This window comes from Ambystoma mexicanum, chromosome 3p (genome assembly GCF_040938575.1).
Source record: "Ambystoma mexicanum isolate Mex_15411 chromosome 3p, UKY_AmexF1_1, whole genome shotgun sequence".
Classification (NCBI taxonomy): domain Eukaryota; kingdom Metazoa; phylum Chordata; class Amphibia; order Caudata; family Ambystomatidae; genus Ambystoma; species Ambystoma mexicanum.
Genome location: NC_090925.1, coordinates 1,132,117,485 through 1,132,137,435, shown reverse-complemented (window position 1 = coordinate 1,132,137,435; position 19,951 = coordinate 1,132,117,485). Strand labels below are relative to the sequence as shown.

Sequence of the window (19,951 nt, the reverse complement as noted above, 5' to 3'; positions counted from 1 at the left end):
ACAGTAATGCGTATTAGGTACCGGGCCACCTAAGATTGAGAATCCTGCGAGGGGAGAAAAAGCACCCTAGTATACCACAAATCAGAGCAAAAACAGTAATGCGTATTAGGTACCGGGCCACCTAAGTTTGAGAATCCTGCGAGGGGAGAAAAAACACCCTAGTATACCACAAATCAGAGCAAAAACAGTAATGCGTATTAGGTACCGGGCCACCTAAGTTTGAGAATCCTGCGAGGGGAGAAAAAAAAAAAAAAAAAAAAAAAGGTTGAAACCCTAACACATTTAATGATGGAATGCCTCTCTCTGCATCCTGTTTGTCTCAAGTACTTTAGGAGATACTTCTACAGGGGCGTTATTGTGGATGAAGAGGCCGTCTGGAATAGATGTTTTAGGGGGCCGAGTATCCTCTGACTTAATAGCAGTGGTTGGCTCTTTCCAAGCCATTGATTTGGGTTAGCCTGGTTGCCCTACTTATATAAGGAAACAATAATTAAAAAAATATGATAATGAATTGTTTTTATCTAAAATTAATATTATCAAAATCTATATTTGTTTTTATTTCTGCTGTAACTTGATCACTGTTTCTCTCTTTTTCTTCAGTTTTACTATTTGTTAGAAGCTGCAAATCAGCTAATCAGCGAAACAAATATAAAGAAAAGAACATATACAAAACGTGGCTTCTGCTCACTATCAAGTCTGTAAAAACCTCATAGCGAATCTCGTATTCAGTTGTGGTAACTACCATAGCAGCGTTCTTCTTGGCACCCACTTCTACTCCTTCTGTCAACTGGAAAAATTACTTAGTTTTGGCACCCATACCGTTTACAACCCCCCACCCCCAATTCCCTCACCTCCATATAACACCTTCATGCTCTTTGGCTTTCCATGAAACACTGGCCTTAGTTCCTCCTGCTTGTCTTCGAATCTATGCACTACCTTGCACCCCCAGCAAACGTACATTATTTAACTCGCCTCTTTGCAAACTCCACCCTAATATACTACCTCATCCCTCTCTACCCTGACCACCCGGTACACCCTATCGTTTTCACTCCTTCTCCCTCCTTACCCATCACCACTGAAACTCTGTACCCCTTTATGTGAAAAACTCCACTACTATTGAATCGTTAAATCTGTACTAAAAATCTACAAACTCCATCATGATGTATCCCCTCCCTCGCCACTTCCTCGCACAGCACTAGCTCACCCTAACTCGACTGTGAACACCACCCAGTGTACAGTTCGACCCCTGGGACTTCGGTCTATTATTTATGACGTCTTGTCCTTGGTTTTGGTTCCCGGGTATTCCCCACCATCAACCCATTATTATCCACAAATTATAGCACCTGTTTGAGAAATGCATCGGCAACTGCTGCCTCTCTTTGTTCCTGGGTGAAACACATAGTAACCTCCAATACAATATAAAATACACTGCAATTCCTTGTAGCTGTACCGTTTCAGCCAAACTCTTTTTTATATTGTTATCTATGCCTGTGTATTGAGAGATACTCATTCAATATTCACTAAGAATATGGAATTTTCCAGACCGCAAAGAACATTGAGGGCTTTTCATGATTTCATTTTGTTGATACAATGTCAACAATAAATATAAAAACAAGTGAAACTGACACTTGGCCAGCCAATAGTGTTGGGTGTGTGCTTTGTTCTCATTCTTTTCGCTGTTGCTGGAACTTGGTTTTTCGCTCAGAGGGACAGGCAGGTTGCAAAACATTCGTATTTCTCAGAGCAGTTAAAAGGCAGTCTCCAAGGAAGTTACTCATTCTGGGTCTCCAAAAAATACCAGCATTTGTATTTTTCTTCATCCCTAGACGTGACGGATGGACTCGCAAACAGTCCTGACGGCCATTTAATGTGGCCCAGCAGTACTGCCCTCACACCAAAACCACTTGTTTTTCACGATTCTAAAGGGTCATCATATTAAGGGACAGTTTTCTAAGCTAGAAATCTCTGATATGCAGAGGTAGTGGGGACGACTGAAAAGCACAATTGTCAGCTCTCTTAAGTATCAGGGGCGGAATTTGAAAGTAAAAACACAGGATTTTTTGGGGGGAAATTGAAACGACTTGAGGCCTGATTCAAAGCTGCGTGTAATAATGGAACAGAGCCGTGGGACACTTTTCATCAAGACATGCATTTTGATGTATTATGGGAGTGGTGGCAATAAACGTAGCCTGCCACTCCTGCAACGTCATGATTTACGGCATGGCAACAGCCTTGCCAACTACCTCACACACAAGGGGCGGGCAAGGACTGTATTCAGAGGCCAGAACACCCTTCTTGCAGCAGCCAAAAGAGGCGTACATTAACGGTACGCTGGGAGGCGCCATGAAACTCCACAGCACACGTTCTCCATTATGTACATAGCTTTTCTCAGACCGCAGCACCACTTTTCTAGTTCAGCGAAAGTTTAAGAAAACTTTCTTTGAATTAGAAAAAAAAGTGGCAGTCTTTTGAGGAATGCTCGCTAAGCCACTGCAGAACGTATCCTCCACAAAGACAGATTTTAGCACCCATCTCAGAATGATGGTGTTGGAAACTGGATGGGAGAATGTTGGCTGTCCACGATGTGCTTAGCACAGGCTCTGAATCAGACCCTCTGTGTTAGCAGTCTTTCACTGTGTTCATATGTTTCCATGACCATCAGTAAAATGTGTTTCCTTTTAGTGTTTTGAGGTTCATGGCCAACATGGCTTGGATGCTCTGTAGGAAGAAGACTATGCCATGTAAGTGCTTGAGAAAAACGTCTGTCTAAGAGGAAGATTGAGAATAAACTTGAGTCCTTGTATTTCACGTACCCCGGTGTGCATTTTTTATTTCAACATCAATTTTAAAAAATGAAATTAAATGCCTTACAATGAAGTTCTATGAACGTTTGTGATTTAGAACTTAAGACATTACATGTCGCCCATCAACCTGAACATTCTCAATAACATTGTTAGGAAGCAGCAGTTTTGTTAGCATTTTTTAAATATTTATGAATGTAATTTTACTCAATGGTTGAGAGCAAGCTCAAAATCTAGGATAAGCACGCTGGTTCCACATGGTTACACAGTGTCATTTCTGAAAGTGGCAAGCTTGGTCGAGTCACTTTGATCATGACATTATCGACCACTTTTTTATTTTTACAGTTCACCCCATCCGTCCCCTCCTATCCCTACCTATCCATCCACATATTTAGTCGACTCGATCAAAGTGACTTGAAGAAACTTTCGACATGTAAACATGTCACGTTGTAACCACAGTAGACAAAGCACGCCAAGCACAATGGAGGTGAATTAGAGGTTGGCGGAATGCTGATGAAATTATGGTTGCTGAGTTATCGTCAATTATGCGGCATTACATGATATCTTCATTGAAATAAAAAATGGTTTAACTTGTACTTAATCCATTCCCACATTTTTCTTCACCTACTGACAACCTCTAAATGAGGCCTAAGTAGCACCAGCATTGTCCTACCTGACTGGAAACAGGCCAAAGTCATATGTAGGGTAGTTCCACATTAAAACATTTCACCTGTATCTGAAGGTTGGATCAAAAATGGAATTCATAAGCAACAAACAAAATCAGCACCTCTTTACTATCTCAAGAGATGAGGAGAACTTTCAGGAAAAAATGTCTTCCCAGGTAATTCTCGTATCACTTATAACAGAGTCATCATTCCAGCTTGCGATCCGAATTCAAACAAGAGACCAGCTATGGTCGAAGTCCAGACGAAATGACTCTTCCCTGACTGACGATGTGTCTTCAACTTTCAAAGCGGCTGAGATGATGCACAGGATCAGCTCTCATGAGCTTGTTGAAATAGTCTTTGTGGAGCCCTCACCTTCAGACACAGATCTTCATGTTTCAGCCAAACAAACCCAGGACAGCAAGAGTTGAAAGCACATTCCAGTTTGCCAGCAGGGGCTACATCTGTGATCTTTCTCAGCGGAATAGTGTGTATGGTCGACACAAAACGCAGCGGTTTATTGCATAGATTTATCTGGAAGTGCAAGGATAATCCGTAGATCTTCGGAATGTCTTGACGGTCGTTCACAAAATCCTTCCATACGCTAGTGATAAGCAAATCATTCATTCGCCACATAGGGCCTCATTACGAGAATGCCTCCGTTCCGGGCTCCATTACCGGGTTCCTGCAATGGGGACTTACCGGGTTACTCCGACATAGGAGGACCCGGTAATTCCTCCTTGCAAGAACCCATCCCCATTCCCATTGGAGCCCCCATAGGGTTCGATGGGAATGGGGAGGGAGGTAATAACGGGCAGATTACATCTGGCCCATTATTGCCTCCCCCTTCCCCTCGCGGGACCCGGAAAGCATGACTGGTTTCACAAGGCATGCGATCCGGGTCCTGCGATGGGAAGCTCGTAATCGGCGCTCTTGTAATGAAATGGGGCGGTCCCGTTCTGGCCCCCTTCATTACAGGAGCACCAGCCTTATAATGAGGCCCATAGTCTACAAACATTCATGTAGATTGATAGACGTGGTGATTGGACATCAGTTTTAAACCTTTGATATGATATAATGCGCCTATACACAAGTGTTGCAGGGTGCGACAAGCCAAGGAAATGAAACAGAGGGAGGACAACAAAACCAATTGAAATGTGTTCTATACGAATCACAAATGTCGACATCCCACTGTGCACTTATTGGAAGATTGTGGGGTTGAGGTATGTCATACAATTCAGATGGCAGTCATATGGAAATTAAACTGGAATTAAGAGCAAGAGAACCTTGCTTTAAAGAAATAGCCGTAATGTCACAACCGCAGCAACTGGAAGACGTTGCTGACACTTGCATTGTATGCTGTGGTACTACCACAATTGAGCATAGTGTTCGTACTTTCAGTGTGTGCCCAGGCACTGTAGAGAAATACTTCGTCAAAGGGGCGTGGCCTTGATGATTCCATTGGCCTTCTCATTCTCTTTGCTGAATGAATGCTTCCTGCACCTGAATCTGAAAAGAAACAACAGTTCAATTATGAAGCATATTAAAACGGTTTCCTGGTAATACTGAAAACATTTCAGATTCAGAAAAATAGTATACACATTTCTACAACACACAAATGCATTAAAAAGGATGATTTCACTGAATAAATTCACGGAATAAATTCTCACACTTACTTTAAGACATGGCAATTTAAATCCCATATATGCATTTACAAAAAGCCCATCGGAAAAGTACTGTACCAAGGCTTTCAAAGTATATATTTAATTACCTATTGGCACCCTGGGTGGGTACAGTGGCCTAGCAGATTTCTCCAACCCCGGGTGGAAGCTCACAATCTAAGTCCAGGTTCGGAGCAAGTTGCATGATAGTCACACCTGCCCGCCATCTTTCCTCCCTCTCCCCGTCACTTCCCGTCTGCTCGCCCTCTTCCATCCCTCCCGAGCTCCCCTTCACAAGTGAGAATCCCGTGGCAAGGCCAAATCAGCCCTCCACCCACCCGAAAATGAAAACATGGAGTACCGTTAAATAGGGTGATAAAAGCATCTGTTAATACAGTGCTTGGAAGTGGGAGGAATTCTACATAAGTGCTATATAGGAATGGATTTATATTCAGATTCACGTTTTAATGACAGAGCCAGGATTCGAAGTACAGTTAGGAAATAAGATGACAAGTATCTCTTCATTTATAGATACCAGCTTTGGACATCAAATAAAGGAGAGGCCCACTTTTCCCCCAACAAGGCACTTTGATCGCACTGTGCCTGCCGGGAAATGCTGCAATCACTTTTCCTGCATGTCTGGGGGAGAGCCAGAAAAGAAGCTGGAGCAGGGAGGTAAGGAAAGGGATGGTGTGGAGGAAGGTATGGTTTCTTATGCGGGAGGGCATGGGGACAGGGAAGAGTGGGACAAATCTGGTGGGTTGGGGAAGGAGCAGGACCTAGTGCGAGATCAGGGTTTGTAGGTGTGTCCCCCGCATGACAGAAGGGAGTTGTGGATGGTGGTGAGGAGCCGATGGGTGGTGGCGTCCCCTGCACAGTATTAGGGTCAGAGGGGCGGGGGACAAACAAATCTATCTTATAGATTCAAATCAGTCACTCTGGGGAGATCTTTTGACTTTCAGAAGTCCCCACTCATAGACAGGAGCACCACACATAAGCCCGTTCTCCTGATGAAAACTAAAAGCCTGTGTACTCCATTTTGATTTATTAACTGTATTTTGTCCCTCATTATACTATGTCTTACTTTGTTGTTGTATGCTCAATTGTGACATCAGTCATCGATCTGCTTGACACTAAGCAACATTGTAAATATATACACAACAGTCGAGGCTGGGTCTGATCACTGCAATAACTGAACGTGTTTGATTTGTTTTTTTATTTTAGGATTGCCCTGGGCTTCTTGACATACCCGATAGTGAAAACAAATGCGATTTGTAGCCTTTTTACAATTACTATGTATGAAAAAATAAATGTATGTATCACTGGTAATGGTGATTATTTTGATATTTGTTTGATAATTCTGAATATCTACTTGATTTTACTTTTTGGTGGGACGACAAGTCCAGCCCTCTTTGTTGAACTTGGGGAAAGGAACCACGAGGCCCGTTTGCTGGAACTGTCTAGAACTTGGGGAAGGGAGCCTGGAGCTGGAAAAAGCTCAGAACTTTAGTTTGAATACTGTTTCTTTGCTGACATCCCTACACATTGTTTAGCTTCAGTTGTGAGGGCTATTATAGGTTTTGGAGACAGACATACTTTTAAGTTGAATTTACTAACTCAGACTATCCTTAGTTTATTCAGGTAGGGAAATCCCACCTTAGTATAGGGCATGTTAGGCCTTACAGCATCTTGACAGTTGAGTTAATAAAGACCTTTTAGGATCAGCCACCATGGGGCACAGAGATGTGCTGACTTCTCTGTGCTGCTCCGTCACCGTCGGGATGAAAAGGGTTCTTAGCTCCTCCCATAAGCCCCCACATCGACGACCAGAGGACCCCACCCAGTGCCTCAACAAACTCAGCACAAACGGGTGAAGTTTGAAGCCGAAGCCCCAGGGAAAACGGAAGATACTGCAGACGTCCCCTGATACGGAGACAATAGCCCTCCATAGCCGTCCCTCAGTCGCGGGAAGAAACGGTGCAACAATGCAGAGACCGATAAAGGCAGTGAGTGGTCACCCCTGGCCCTCCCCCTAGTCGGGGCCCATTTGGGAGCTGCGGCCCTGGCCCCGGGGTACACACAAGCCCCAAGACAACCCCCCAGCCTGAGGCCCGACAGCTCATCTCCAAGAAACCCCAGGAGGTCGGCCCATGAGGGGCACAGCAGACAGAACCGGAGTGCTGCGCTGGGGAAACCTGACCTTCCCTTATCCTGAGCCAGGCAGAGGGAAACGCTTGGACCCCCACAGTGGATACAGGGCAAACACACCAGCAAAGAGGGGCGCAGTGAAGAAGCCCATGGAGAATCTACAGGGCTGCAGTCTAGCCCTCTAACCCGAGTGAGCAGCAGCAACAGAGCCTGTTCGGGGCCCGGATTCATCCACAAAATCACCAAGCATAGATCCTCTATGGGTGGGAGAGGGGACAGGAGCCCTCAACGAGGAGAAGGAGAGAGACCTCAAACTGGCTGCAGAGGGAAGCGCTCCAGTGCCAAAGGACAGAAAAGCAACAGGTGCCTGAACCCCGGACCTTGTCCACACAACAAACCCAAAGAAAGATCTTAGAGGAAGCCAGGAAGTCCCCCACCATCACATATAACAATGCAACAATCTCAATCTTTGAAGATGTCTCCTAATTTTCCCTGGCCAGAAGGCGGATGTTTGCCCCGCTGACACTATTGTTGAGAGAAAAGGGGATACGATACCAGTGGGGCTACCTGTTCTCATTGACCTTCGAATACGGGGGCCAGCAATCCAAGCTGATCTCCGAAGAAGATATCAAGGGAGCGATCCGTGAACATATGGAAAGACCGAATTACCAGAGACAACCCTCCGCGGAGGCCTGCCGAAGGGGGAGCTATGAGAGGATCTTCGAGGCACAGGAAACGGTCCACGGCTCGAGGAAATTTAAGAAATTGAACACCCCAATGCCACGCAGGGGCAATTGACTCAGACACAGGAAACAATTGTATTCATGACTAGATTAGTGGTGGCAAACCCCATGGAGAACCATGGAAAGGACAGAGGTGGGGAATACTACATCCCTATACAGTGTCCTGGGGAGACCCATAGAGTTGGGGTGTGGACAGGGGGAAGGACCATCCTACTATGTGGGGTAAGGATCTGGATGAGGGGGGTGGAGAAGTTGAGGTCTTTCTAAGGAGATCGGTGGGAGGGGGCACTCATTGAAAAGAGCATCTTCAAGAATTGGTCTGGGGTGACCGGGTGCCATGGTGGTTCAGTCAGGTCCCAGAAATGAGTGATAGACCTGACTGGACGCCGGGGGAGGTGGGTTGGGGTAATACAAAAGGGGAGTTGGGGAAGGAGGTTGTGGGAGGGGATGAGGGGGGTGGGTTCAGGCGTTACTAGGTCATGGGGGTTGGGGGAAGGGGAGGAGGGTCCCAGGAAAAGGAAGGTAGGGTTCAGTTAAGGGGATGAGGGGAGTTGGGGTTTATAGTTCTGGTGGTTCTATGTTGTTGGCAAAACACATATTTTAGCCTGCAAGCAGTAGTGACTAAACCAAGGGTCGAGGATGGAACGCATAACGGACACACAAAATGATTGGGTTTCCCAAATCCTAATGGCTAACACACTGTCAGCTCTGGTGGTGGGCTCTCTAAACGCTAGAGTAGTCAACTCTCCGACGAAGAGATCGCTCCTGGCCCGAGAATTCTACTGAGCCAAGCTTGACCTGCTCTTTCTCCAGGAAACACACTGGGTAAGGGGGAAGGAAGCAGCACCCGAGGGGAGAATATGAGATGTACACTGAGCCTAGTTTACATCCAAAAAGAGAGGACTATCCATTGTCATGGCAAGCAGCCTGGGGTTCGAGGCAAAAGCGACACATAGGGTTCCAGAAGGTTGCTACCTACTTGTTAAAGGAGACATTAAAGGGAGCCCATTGACACTGGGAGAGATCTATTGCCCGAACGAAGGCCAAATAACCATTTGGGAAAGAGTTAGAGACAAGCTGCAACTTTTTACAGAAGGCCCCCTTATTGTAGGGGGGGGACTTTAATGGTAAAATGTTATTACATCACCAAGGTTTTTTCTGTGCATTTTTTGCCAATGCGATTTGGCCGAAAAACTCATTGAAAAATATAAGGGGTGGGTGGGTAAGGGCATATAAGGGCTAGTGGCCGCAACTATTAATAATACCTTAGAGGAATTAGGATTCACCCAGAAGATCTCAGAATCTACCCATACTAAAGGCAAAACTCTGGACTGGTTAGCTGTGCATAACTGCCCAGTCCTAGTCTCAGCTATACTACTGCAGCTCTGGACTGACCACTACTTGATCTCGTTCACCCTAGAGGCGACATCAGTGCAATCAGATAGCATAGCCCCAGCTGTCCAGACTAGAAACAAAAAGAACATCACCCCTGAAAACCTGCTCCCACTGATCTTACCAACTCTGAATGCCATCCCAGATCGCACTGATCCCTTCATGATGGTAGACTTATACAATAAAGTCATGCTCTCTTCTCTTGATGACATAGCCCCCCTGAAGTTGAGAAAGAGCAAACCCCGAAAACACATTAACACCTGGTTCTCCCCTTGCCTCAAAGCCCTTAGACAGGAAAAACGACGCTGTGAAAAATTCTGGAGATCACATCCTTCAGAGAACAACAAGAAAAATTTGAGTATACTAGCCTCTCAATACAAAAAATAAATCATCTTGGCCAAACAAATGTCCTACAGCACTCAAATTTCACAAGCTAAATCTAACACTAGGGAGCTCTTTACAATACTAAAAGAGGTAGAATCACCCACCCAAGTACCTGACTTGAACCTCAAGGACAAGAATTGGTGCACGGGTATACAAAAAGCCTTAGCCAACAAAATCACCTCCCTCAAGACTAAGATTAGTATTAAAAAAGATTCCCTTCTCGCGTCCACCAAGCCCAGTAGCCTAATCCCTAAAATGACACACCCCACTGGGTCGCACACTCCTGCGCCTAATCCCCATTTCAATTTCCACAAAGTAACTTCTAAAGAGGTTGAAAATGTCATCCTCACCCTCAAGCCCTCGAACTGCCAAGGTGACCTATGCCCTGCACAATTGATAAAGGATGCTGCTCGTGATCTCGCACCGTTTATTACCAAACTAATAAATGCGTCATTCACCTCAGGCACCGTACTTAACAACCTGAAACAATCCTGGGTCCTCCCCCTTCCCAAAAAACCTAACTTAGACCCTGCCACCCCTACAAACTATCGCCCCATCACTACAGTACCATTCCTATTTAAAATCCTCGACAAAATAGCTTACCAACAAATCCAACATTACCTTCAACACTTCCACCTCCTTGGAGTCCGTCAATCGGGTTTCAGGCCTCAACACAGTACTGAAACCGCACTCATAGATCTCAAGGCACAGATGGATGAGCTGAGAGACAAGGGTAAGACTGCACTACTACTACTCCTTGACCTCTCAGCTGCCTTTGACCTGGTCGACCACGAGATCCTATGTAACCACCTTCAAAAAGCAGCCCACTTCTCTCAAGAGGCAACCGGTTGGATCCAATCCTTCCTTAATAACCGCACGATGAGAGTCTTTTCCACTCTGGCAGCAGCCGACCCTTTGCCTATTACCTGTGGCGTGCCCTAGGGATCGTGCGTCTCCCCGACCTTATACAACATCTCCACAAAGCCCCTTTTTGATGATCTAGACGGTCTGGGTATCACCTACACTAACTACGCCAATGATACCCAGATCCTCATCCCGCTGACGGGCGATTATGACAAGGATTTGGCCTTCGTTAACAAAATTTACCTCATCATCCAGGCATGGATGGCCCTACATGGTCTATGCCTGAATGATGACAAAACAAAACTCATTATTCTAGGATCCTCCAAAAATTTCACCAAACTAGACCCAATCTACTCCTCTTTTGTAATCAATAATAACAATATCTCTGTAGCCAAGGAGGTCAAAACCCTTGACTTCTACCTGGATTCCACTCTCACCTTCAAAAAACAAGTTAACGCTATGGCTTCAGCCACATCCTACACCTGCAAACTTATCAGAGCAGCCAAACCATTCCTCTGACCGTCGAACTGCATCACCCTAGCCAGGGCTCTTATCCTGTCCAAACTGGACTATTGCAATGCGTTATATGTAGGCTGCAACAAATACCTCACGAACACAATTCAAATCTTACAGAATAACGCACTAAGAGCGGCCCTTAGCATCCCTAAAAAAGCCCATATCTCAGAGACTAGAAGATCTGTCAACTGGCTATCCATCAAAGACAAAATCTTCCTCAAATCTGTCTCTTTGACCCACAAATGCCTACACCAAGATGCCCCTCAATACCTTATAGCTAAATTCACTAAACCACCTCTCTCCAGACCAACCAGAATGGTTAACTCCAATCTCCTTCTTGTGCCTAGATTTAAACGCACTATGGCTGGAGGGAACAGCTTTCCAGTTAAAGCAGTGCAATTTTGGAATTCCCTACCACCTCCATGTAGGGAAGACCTCCCTTATTGCCAATTCAGATCCAAGACCATTCAGTGGCTCAAGGAACATGATATATAATGCCCGATGTGCTACACTACTATGGCTGTAAATCTGATCACCCAGGTGGTCAATTGACCTTTGTAATTACAACTCTGGCTATAACCTTATCTTGCATACTTATCTTCTTGTAAATTCATACCTCACCTAAGTCTGTGTTTTTGATGATCCAGCAATGTAACCTCAGCTGGACTTCATCCTCTGTATATAACAAGCTTTGCAAACCTCTTGATGCCTTTGCGCCCTGCTACCCTCGGGTTAGGTGCACACTATAAATAAAGAAATACTAAATACTAAATACTAGTGGGGCTGTGGGGTATAGGGACTACAAAATAGGGAAGGGGTTGGGTGGATCCTCCCAAATATAAAAATAAAATGCGATGAGTTTTGTCCGGCTGACCATTTTTGTAAAAAAACTCACCAAATAAAAGCCTGATGTTCTAAGAACATAGAACCACTTTAACATGGTACTAGACCCTGCTAACATGGTACTAGACTGTGCTAGAGACAGGACGCGAATGGGCTTACAGAGACCATGTTGTAAATTGGTGAGTGGGCACATCTTTGCTCTTAATATATGGCTGTTTCAATATGAAAAGACTTATTCACTGACCATCCCAGCTAGCCGAGGCCACTTCTCGGAACTTCCATAAAGTGAATGGGGATTTGGATTGGTAGACTCTCTGACCCCCCCAACAGCAGGAGATCCCTCCTTCACATTCTATTCACGAGCTCATGAATCCTTCTGAAGGACTGACCATATCCTGGTAGATAGATCCTTGTTTGTCACGTTGAGGACTCCTAGGTAGACACAGTACCCTGGTCAGACCAAGACTTACTGAGCATAGTGGTGGGGGACACCTGGGGCGCCAACGACCAGGGAGGTGGAAGTGTAATGACTCCCTCCTAAAAGATAAGGAAACTGCCCACACATTGCTTGCAGATATTATGAATATTTCAAGCTCAACGATAACGGGGAGGTGGGCCCACACACCCTATGGGACGCGTTCAAGGCCACCATCCGTGGGTTTTAATTCAGAAAGGATCCTCAAAAAAAAGGGATGGGCAGAGACAGGAAGATCTCCTTAGGGGGAAAATTGCAGAACTCCAACAGGGACGGGTCCAGGGTGGCTCCATCTCCCTGGACCAGATGAGATTACCGGAGGCCCATAAAGCACAGTTAAAGAGCCTCTGCTGAACAAAACTGAGAAGACATTGCTCTTTCTCAAACAAAAATATTACGATAAAGGCGACAAGGCAGACAAAATCTAGGTATGAAAACTGAGGGAATCGCAGAAAAGTACGATGGTTAGGGCCGTGAGAACCGACGGGGGGACCCCGGACTACGACACCACTAGTATAGGGGCCGCTTTCAGACAATACCACAAACTATTATACAAGTCAAAATTTGACAGCAATGAATCGCACATAGTAGAGTTCCTTGCACAACTACCCATTCAAGGCATACCCAGGGAAATCACTCTTGACTTAGACACTCCAATATCAGAGGAAGAGGTCATCCAGTGTCACGCTCACCTGATTCCCACGGAGGCGCAGGTCTGGCTTCGAGTGCTGATGCTTCTTCAATGGTGAAGCGCAGGACTCTGAAGATGGACTCACTGGCTCGCAGGAATATTCCCCTGTGCGTGAAAAGGGAGTATTACCTACTGACGGAATAATGCTCAAGCCTCCCACTCCCTTCCAACCCTCCACGATACCCTTCCTCGATTCCCCGTGAAGTCTCACCTTAGGGTCAGGAAGGATGAGCTCTCCATCCTGCTTCTGATGCAGGGGCGCGTTGAAACCCAGTTACTTCACTGGATTGAGTTTTGATGGGAGTTCAAATAAGCTTGACTATTCAGGTAAGGCGCTGTAAGAGTTCTGTAGCAAGTTGAAAAGTTCAAGCTTAATAATAATGTTCATTGTCTTATTGCAGCAAGCGCCAACGCTTATGTCTTTTTCCCCTTAGGGGCCGGGGTTCGGAATGCGGGAAATATGGCGCCGACCCGAAGTGAAACGTGCAGTTCCAGTAAATGACAGGTAAGTTCTGAATGAGCATTCGGGTAATGTCTTTGCATTCGCTCATTCAATGTCTTTGTCTTTTTCCCGATAGGGGCCGGGGTCCGGAATGCCAGGAAGCGGCAGGACCCGAAATGAAATGGGAATTACCCGACAGGTAAGTCTTAGAAGGAAACTGAGCTTTTCCTATTCCCTTCCTTCTCTCACCTTGTGTTCTTGTCTTTTTCTCTCTAGGCTCTGGGAAGTGGCTGCGGATCTGGATGATCGCTGCTGAAGATGGAGGTGCCCAGGAAAGGTGAGTGAAATACAGCGCTGCAGCGATCGAAGCGAAATGCTTTTAAAATGATGTCTTCCCTTTCAGGATTGTCGGTGTGATGTCTCCGTGATGCTGCTTTAGCAGGTAAGGTCTTCTTTCTCTCCAATTTTCTCTTAGCAGGTGACCCAGGATGCTGACAGGCGTGGCTGAAGTCCAGAAGCAGGAGCTGACACGGTGAGCGTCCAGCTGCGAGGAGCAGAACAACGCGAAGCGTGAGTTGCTGATCGGATGTGGTTTAAATAGCTTTGGAAGAAGTTCAAGGTATGTATCCTTCCACCGATCAGGTATGTATCCTTCCCCCACCACACCCAGGGAAAGTAGTCTCACAGGTAAAGTACTTCCATTCAGGCCTCAAGAGGGCCTGGATGTAGCCCCATGGTCTGCATCAGGCAAGTGCACATTAAAACACTTGAACACATGTCTAGCTTTATGAGCCTGGCGCCTAAGGCGCCAGGACAGGGGTCCAACATGAGCCTGGCGCCTAAGGCGCCAGGACTGTGTCCAAAGGGCCCCAGCTTGGGCCCGCTGGCATTTCCCTGGGGGAAATGATGCCTGCCTCTGGGGTTGCTGGGTCGGACCTGGCTCCTTGGAGGTAGGCATCATGACAGTACCCCCCTCAAGGCCCCTCCCAAGGTTGTTCCCTCTGGGGGTTTTGGCTTGTTCGGAAATCTCCGGTGGAACCTTTGTATTAATCGAGGTGCGTGAACATGGTTACTAGGCTCCCACGATCTCTCCTGAGGTCCATATCCCTTCCAGTCAACAAGATAGAAGAGTTTGGACTTTAACACCTTGGAGTCTAAAATGTCTTTAACTTCGAATTCTAATTCCCCTTCAATTTGAACTGGGTCTGGAGGCTTGGACAGTCGGGTCCCTGGTTGTACTGGCTTCAAAAGTGATGCATGAAAAACTGGATGAATACGCATGTTAGACGGTAAATCCAGTTTAAAGGCCACGGGATTGATTATAGCCTTGATGGGATAAGGCCCTATGAATCTGGGATTGAAGGTTCGCGGGCCCTTGAGGGGTAAATGTTTCGTTGCTAGCCATACCTGATCTCCTACTTGGTAAGGAGGAGTTTTACTTCGGTGCAAATCAGCGTTTTCTTTATACTTTTTCTTGGCTTGCTGTAAATGAATTGCAGCTTCTTTGAAGGCTCGGGTTATTGTGGAATGCAGATGATTTACTGCGGGCATTTCCAGGGTCAGAGGTGGATCTAGATCAGCGGTCCGAGGATGGTGACCATACAAAGTATAAAAAGGAGTTTGTTCGGTTCCAGAATGCACTGAATTGTTGTATGCATATTCTGCGATCCAAAGGATGTCTTTCCAATTTAACTCGGATTGGTGTAACATGCACCGAAGATATTGCTCGAGAGTCTGATTGGTTCTCTCGGTTTGTCCGTCGGTCTGGGGGTGGTGGCTGGTGGATAGCAGCACATCTATTTGTGCTAGTTGGCAACACTTCTTCCAAAAATGGGAGATAAATTGACTTCCACGATCCGAGACTAATATGGAAGGGAAACCATGTATGCGAACTATATTCTCCAGGAATTCCTTGGCCAAGGTGGAAGCTGAAGGCAAACCTTTTAAAGGGATAAAGTGGGCCATTTTGGAGAATAGATCCACAATTACAAGGATAGTGTTGTGACCAGCACAAGGAGGCAGGTCAGTTATAAAGTCCATTGACATGGTGTGCCATGGTGCCGGTGGAATGTCCAAGGGTTGAAGTAGGCCGGCTGGCCTTTTCTTTTGACCCTTGTTTTGGGCGCAAATTCCGCAAGACAATAGAAAAGACTTTATGTCTTTTCTCCAAAAAGGCCACCAGAAGTGGCGTTTGATTTTTTCCTCCGTTTAAGCGATACCAGGGTGTCCTTCCATTAATGATTCATGATGATGGGCAATAACAAGTTCTTGCAATTCTTTACTAGGCAGAAACAACCGCTCCTGGAAGTAGGGTAAGTCATCCTTAACGGTGTAATGAGGACCCTTTTGACTCCATTCCAGTAAGTCTTAAGAGTCTAGAAGTTGTTTTACTTGCGTTTGGATATCCTCAATAGTTTGCAATGAAGTTAGGCCTAAGATTCTTTGTTCAGGTATGATTGGCACAGGTTCTAAACTCGAATTGGGTTCTTCCATGCCAATCCAGGATAAGGCGTCCGCTTTACCATTCTTGCAGCCAGGGCGATAGGTAATTACAAAATCAAATTCCGCAAAGAATAGAGCCCATCGGAGTTGTCGTGAAGATTGAGCTTTGGCAGTCTTTAAATACTGTAAATTTCTGTGGTCCGTAATTACGGTGATGGTGTGTCTTGCCCCGAGAAGGTAGTGACGCCAAGCCTTGAAAGCAGATTTAATAGCCAGTAACTCTTTGTCGGTAATTGTGTAGTTGATTGCAGGAGGAGAAAATTTCCTGGACCAAAAGGCCACAGGGTGTAGTTGGTTAGTTTCTGGGTCTCTTTGCGACAGGACAGCTCCCATGGCCGAACTGGATGCGTCGGTTTCCACAATGTAAGGGATATCTGGGTGCGGGTGCTTCAATGTAGGTGCAGAGGTGAATTTGGTTTTCAGGTCCTGAAAGGCTTGTTCGGCCTCAAGAGTCCATTCAAAGCGTTTGTTTTTCTTTAAGAGAGCTGTGATGGGTTGGACTGTTCGGGAAAATTCCGGGATGAATCTTCGATAGAAATTGGCGAAGCCGAGCATGCTCTGAACTCCCTTCACCGAGCTAGGAGATGGCCATTTGAGGATGGCTTCCACCTTTCGAGAGTCCATTCGGACTCCTTGAGGTGTCAGGATGAATCCGAGAAACTCCACTTCTGTGGTATGAAAAACGCATTTTTCGAGCTTTGCAAATAGTCTGTGCTGGCGCAATTTCTCAAGAACTGCCCTAACATGTTTTCTGTAATCGGATTCTGAAGAAGAGTACACCAGGATGTCGTCAATATAAACAATGACACAGACGTCGATAAGTTCCCGAAGAACATCATTCATAAAGTACTGAAAGGCGGCAGGTGCATTGCACAAACCGAAGGGCATCACCTGATATTCGAAGAGCCCAAATTTGGTGCGGAATGCAGTCTTCCATTCGTCGCCTTCTTTTATACGCACCAGGTGTTAAGCTCCTCAGAGATCTAACTTGGTGTACACACAAGCGTCTTTCACCTGGTCGATAAGCTCAGGGATCAGGGGCAGAGGGTAACGATTCTTAATCGTTATTTGATTTAGGGCGCGATAGTCTATACATGTTCTAAGGTCGCCCTCTTTTTTCGGCACGAAGAACAGAGCTGAGGAGACAGGAGACTTGGACGGGCGAATAAAACCATTGGCTAGGTACTGATCTAAATACTGACGCAAATGTAGGTTCTCAGGTTCCGTAAGAGCATAAATCCTACTACAAGGTAGTTGAGCATTGGGTACCAGATCGATTTGGCAATCATAAGACCGATGGGGAGGTAACGTGTTAGCCTGTTCCTTCTGAAAAACGTCTTGGAATTCTTGGTATTCTGACGGTAGCTGTGCAGTGGTGGAAGTTGCTGAGGCTAGACCCATAACTGGATTTCTTGGGTAACAAGTTGGTTCACAATCAGGAAAACTTATCTTCTTTGCTCGCCAGTCAATTCTGGGATTATGTGTTTCTAACCAAGGAATTCCAAGAATTACTTGAAATTGTGGGGCCTTGATCACATCAAACACGATTGCTTCCCGATGTGCATCCTGACCCACCAGTGCCATTTCAACAGTGGAATGCGTTACAGGCCCTGAGGCTATTTCGGTTCCATCTACTGTAGAAATGACATCTTGGGTTACTTTCGGGCGGAGAGGGAGCTTAATCCTGGAAGCCAATTCACGGTCTATGTAATTTCCAATAGCTCCACTGTCGATGTATGCTTTTATAGCATGCAACAGCTGAGGCTGTTTTGGGTCCACGAGCCCCATTGGCATGACAAAATGCGAGGTGAAAGAGTTTGTTTTCAAGCTCGGCAAGCGGACCCCTACGCTTGTCGGGCTAGGTCATTTCCCGAATCAGGTGTCAAAAAATCGTTATCAGTGGCTCCAACCACCTTCTTAGCTGGTTTAACTGGACAATTTTGAAGAAAGTGACCGGAAGTCCCGCAATACAGGCAAAGTTGCTTTTGCCGCCTTCTCTCTCGTTCTTTCTGCGTTAATGGTCCTTTAACACCGCCGATTTGCATAGGTTCAGATACGTCGGTACTCTTGGAGTTAGCGTGGGTTTTGATCGGCACTCGGGTTTCGTACTTGAACCGATCTGCTTTTCTGTTTTGAAGTCTGTGATCAAGTTGAACCACCAAGTCTATGTAGTCTGCGCAGACCTGGGGTGGATCTACTATTTGACCTAGAACATCCTTAAGCTCACCGCGCAGGCCTCGATGAAACAATGTGATCCTTTTGTTTTCTGGCCATCCAGTTTCCACAACCAGTCTATTAAAGGTGGCAACGTAGGACAGGAGATCCTGATTACCTTGTCGTAAGGATAGCAGTTCGTTATCAAGGGCCTGTCCTTGAGAGTGTCGAGCAAACAATCTTTCCATGCTGGCCTGGAAACCCTGAAAATTCTGGAGAATGGGATCATCCTGATTTACCAATGGAATAGACCAATCGGCAGCACTGCCACTGAGGTAAGATAGTATAAAGGCTACCTTGGTCTGATTGTTAGGGAAGGCCCCGGGTCTGCATAGAAAGTGTAAACGACATTGGTTCATAAAGACGGCATATTTCTTGGGATCCCCCGCAAAACGTTCTGGCGGGGCCAAAGGCATGTGTTCAGGTAGATTGATTTGTACCGGGTTATTCAAACCCATTGATGTGGAAGTACCTCCGGAATTAGGTAAAGGAGAAGGCCCTGCCTGGGCCTGCAATAACCTTTTGGCCAGGTCATCTGTTCTTTCCTTGGATAGGATCAGTTCTCTTTTGAGAGCGTTAGTCTCCTGGCGGGCTGAGTGCACTTCTGCCCATAATTCACCTAAAGCTGGGCCAGCTGATCTGTCTCGGAACTCTCCATAGCGCCCGGGTGGGAAATTGTGGGTAGGCTTCGCGTTCTGTCACGCTCACCTGATTCCCACGGAGGCGCAGGTCTGGCTTCGAGTGCTGATGCTTCTTCAATGGTGAAGCGCAGGACTCTGAAGATGGACTCACTGGCTCGCAGGAATATTCCCCCGTGCGTGAAAAGGGAGTATTACCTACTGACGGAATAATGCTCAAGCCTCCCACTCCCTTCCAACCCTCCACGATACCCTTCCTCGATTCCCCGTGAAGTCTCACCTTAGGGTCAGGAAGGATGAGCTCTCCATCCTGCTTCTGATGCAGGGGCGCGTTGAAACCCAGTTACTTCACTGGATTGAGTTTTGATGGGAGTTCAAATAAGCTTGACTATTCAGGTAAGGCGCTGTATGAGTTCTGTAGCAAGTTCAAAAGTTCAAGCTTAATAATAATGTTCATTGTCTTATTGCAGCAAGCGCCAACGCTTATGTCTTTTTCCCCTTAGGGGCCGGGGTTCGGAATGCGGGAGATATGGCGCCGACCCGAAGTGAAACGTGCAGTTCCAGTAAATGACAGGTAAGTTCTGGACGAGCGTTCGGGTAATGTCTTTGCATTCGCTCATTCAATGTCTTTGTCTTTTTTCCCCATAGGGGCCGGAGTCCGGAATGCCAGGAAGCGGCAGGACCCGAAATGAAATGGGAATTACCCAAAAGGTAAGTCTTAGAAGGAAACTGAGCTTTTCCTGAAGATGGAGGTGCCCAGGAAAGGTGAGTGAAATGCAGCGCTGCAGCGATCGAAGCGAAATGCTTTTAAAATGATGTCTTCCCTTTCAGGATTGTCGGTGTGATGTCTCTGTGATGCTGCTTTAGCAGGTAAGGTCTTCTTTCTCTCCAATTCTCTCTTAGCAGGTGACCCAGGATGCTGACAGGCGTGGCTGAAGTCCAGAAGCAGGAGCTGACACGGTGAGCGTCCAG

At 46.2% G+C, this 19,951-nt stretch overlaps 1 protein-coding gene across 1 annotated transcript in view; it reads right to left on the bottom strand.

Annotated features, from left to right (window-relative positions):
- Positions 1-2,798: 2,798 nt before the first annotated feature.
- Positions 2,799-19,951, bottom strand: part of LOC138581303 (solute carrier family 22 member 4-like) — a 745,421-nt gene continuing 728,268 nt past the window's right edge. Inside the window, exon 10 of the mRNA XM_069652517.1 lies at positions 2,799-4,975. Coding sequence (XP_069508618.1) covers positions 4,900-4,975 — 76 coding nt within the window. The 3' untranslated portion in view covers positions 2,799-4,899. The remainder of the gene's footprint in view (positions 4,976-19,951) is intronic.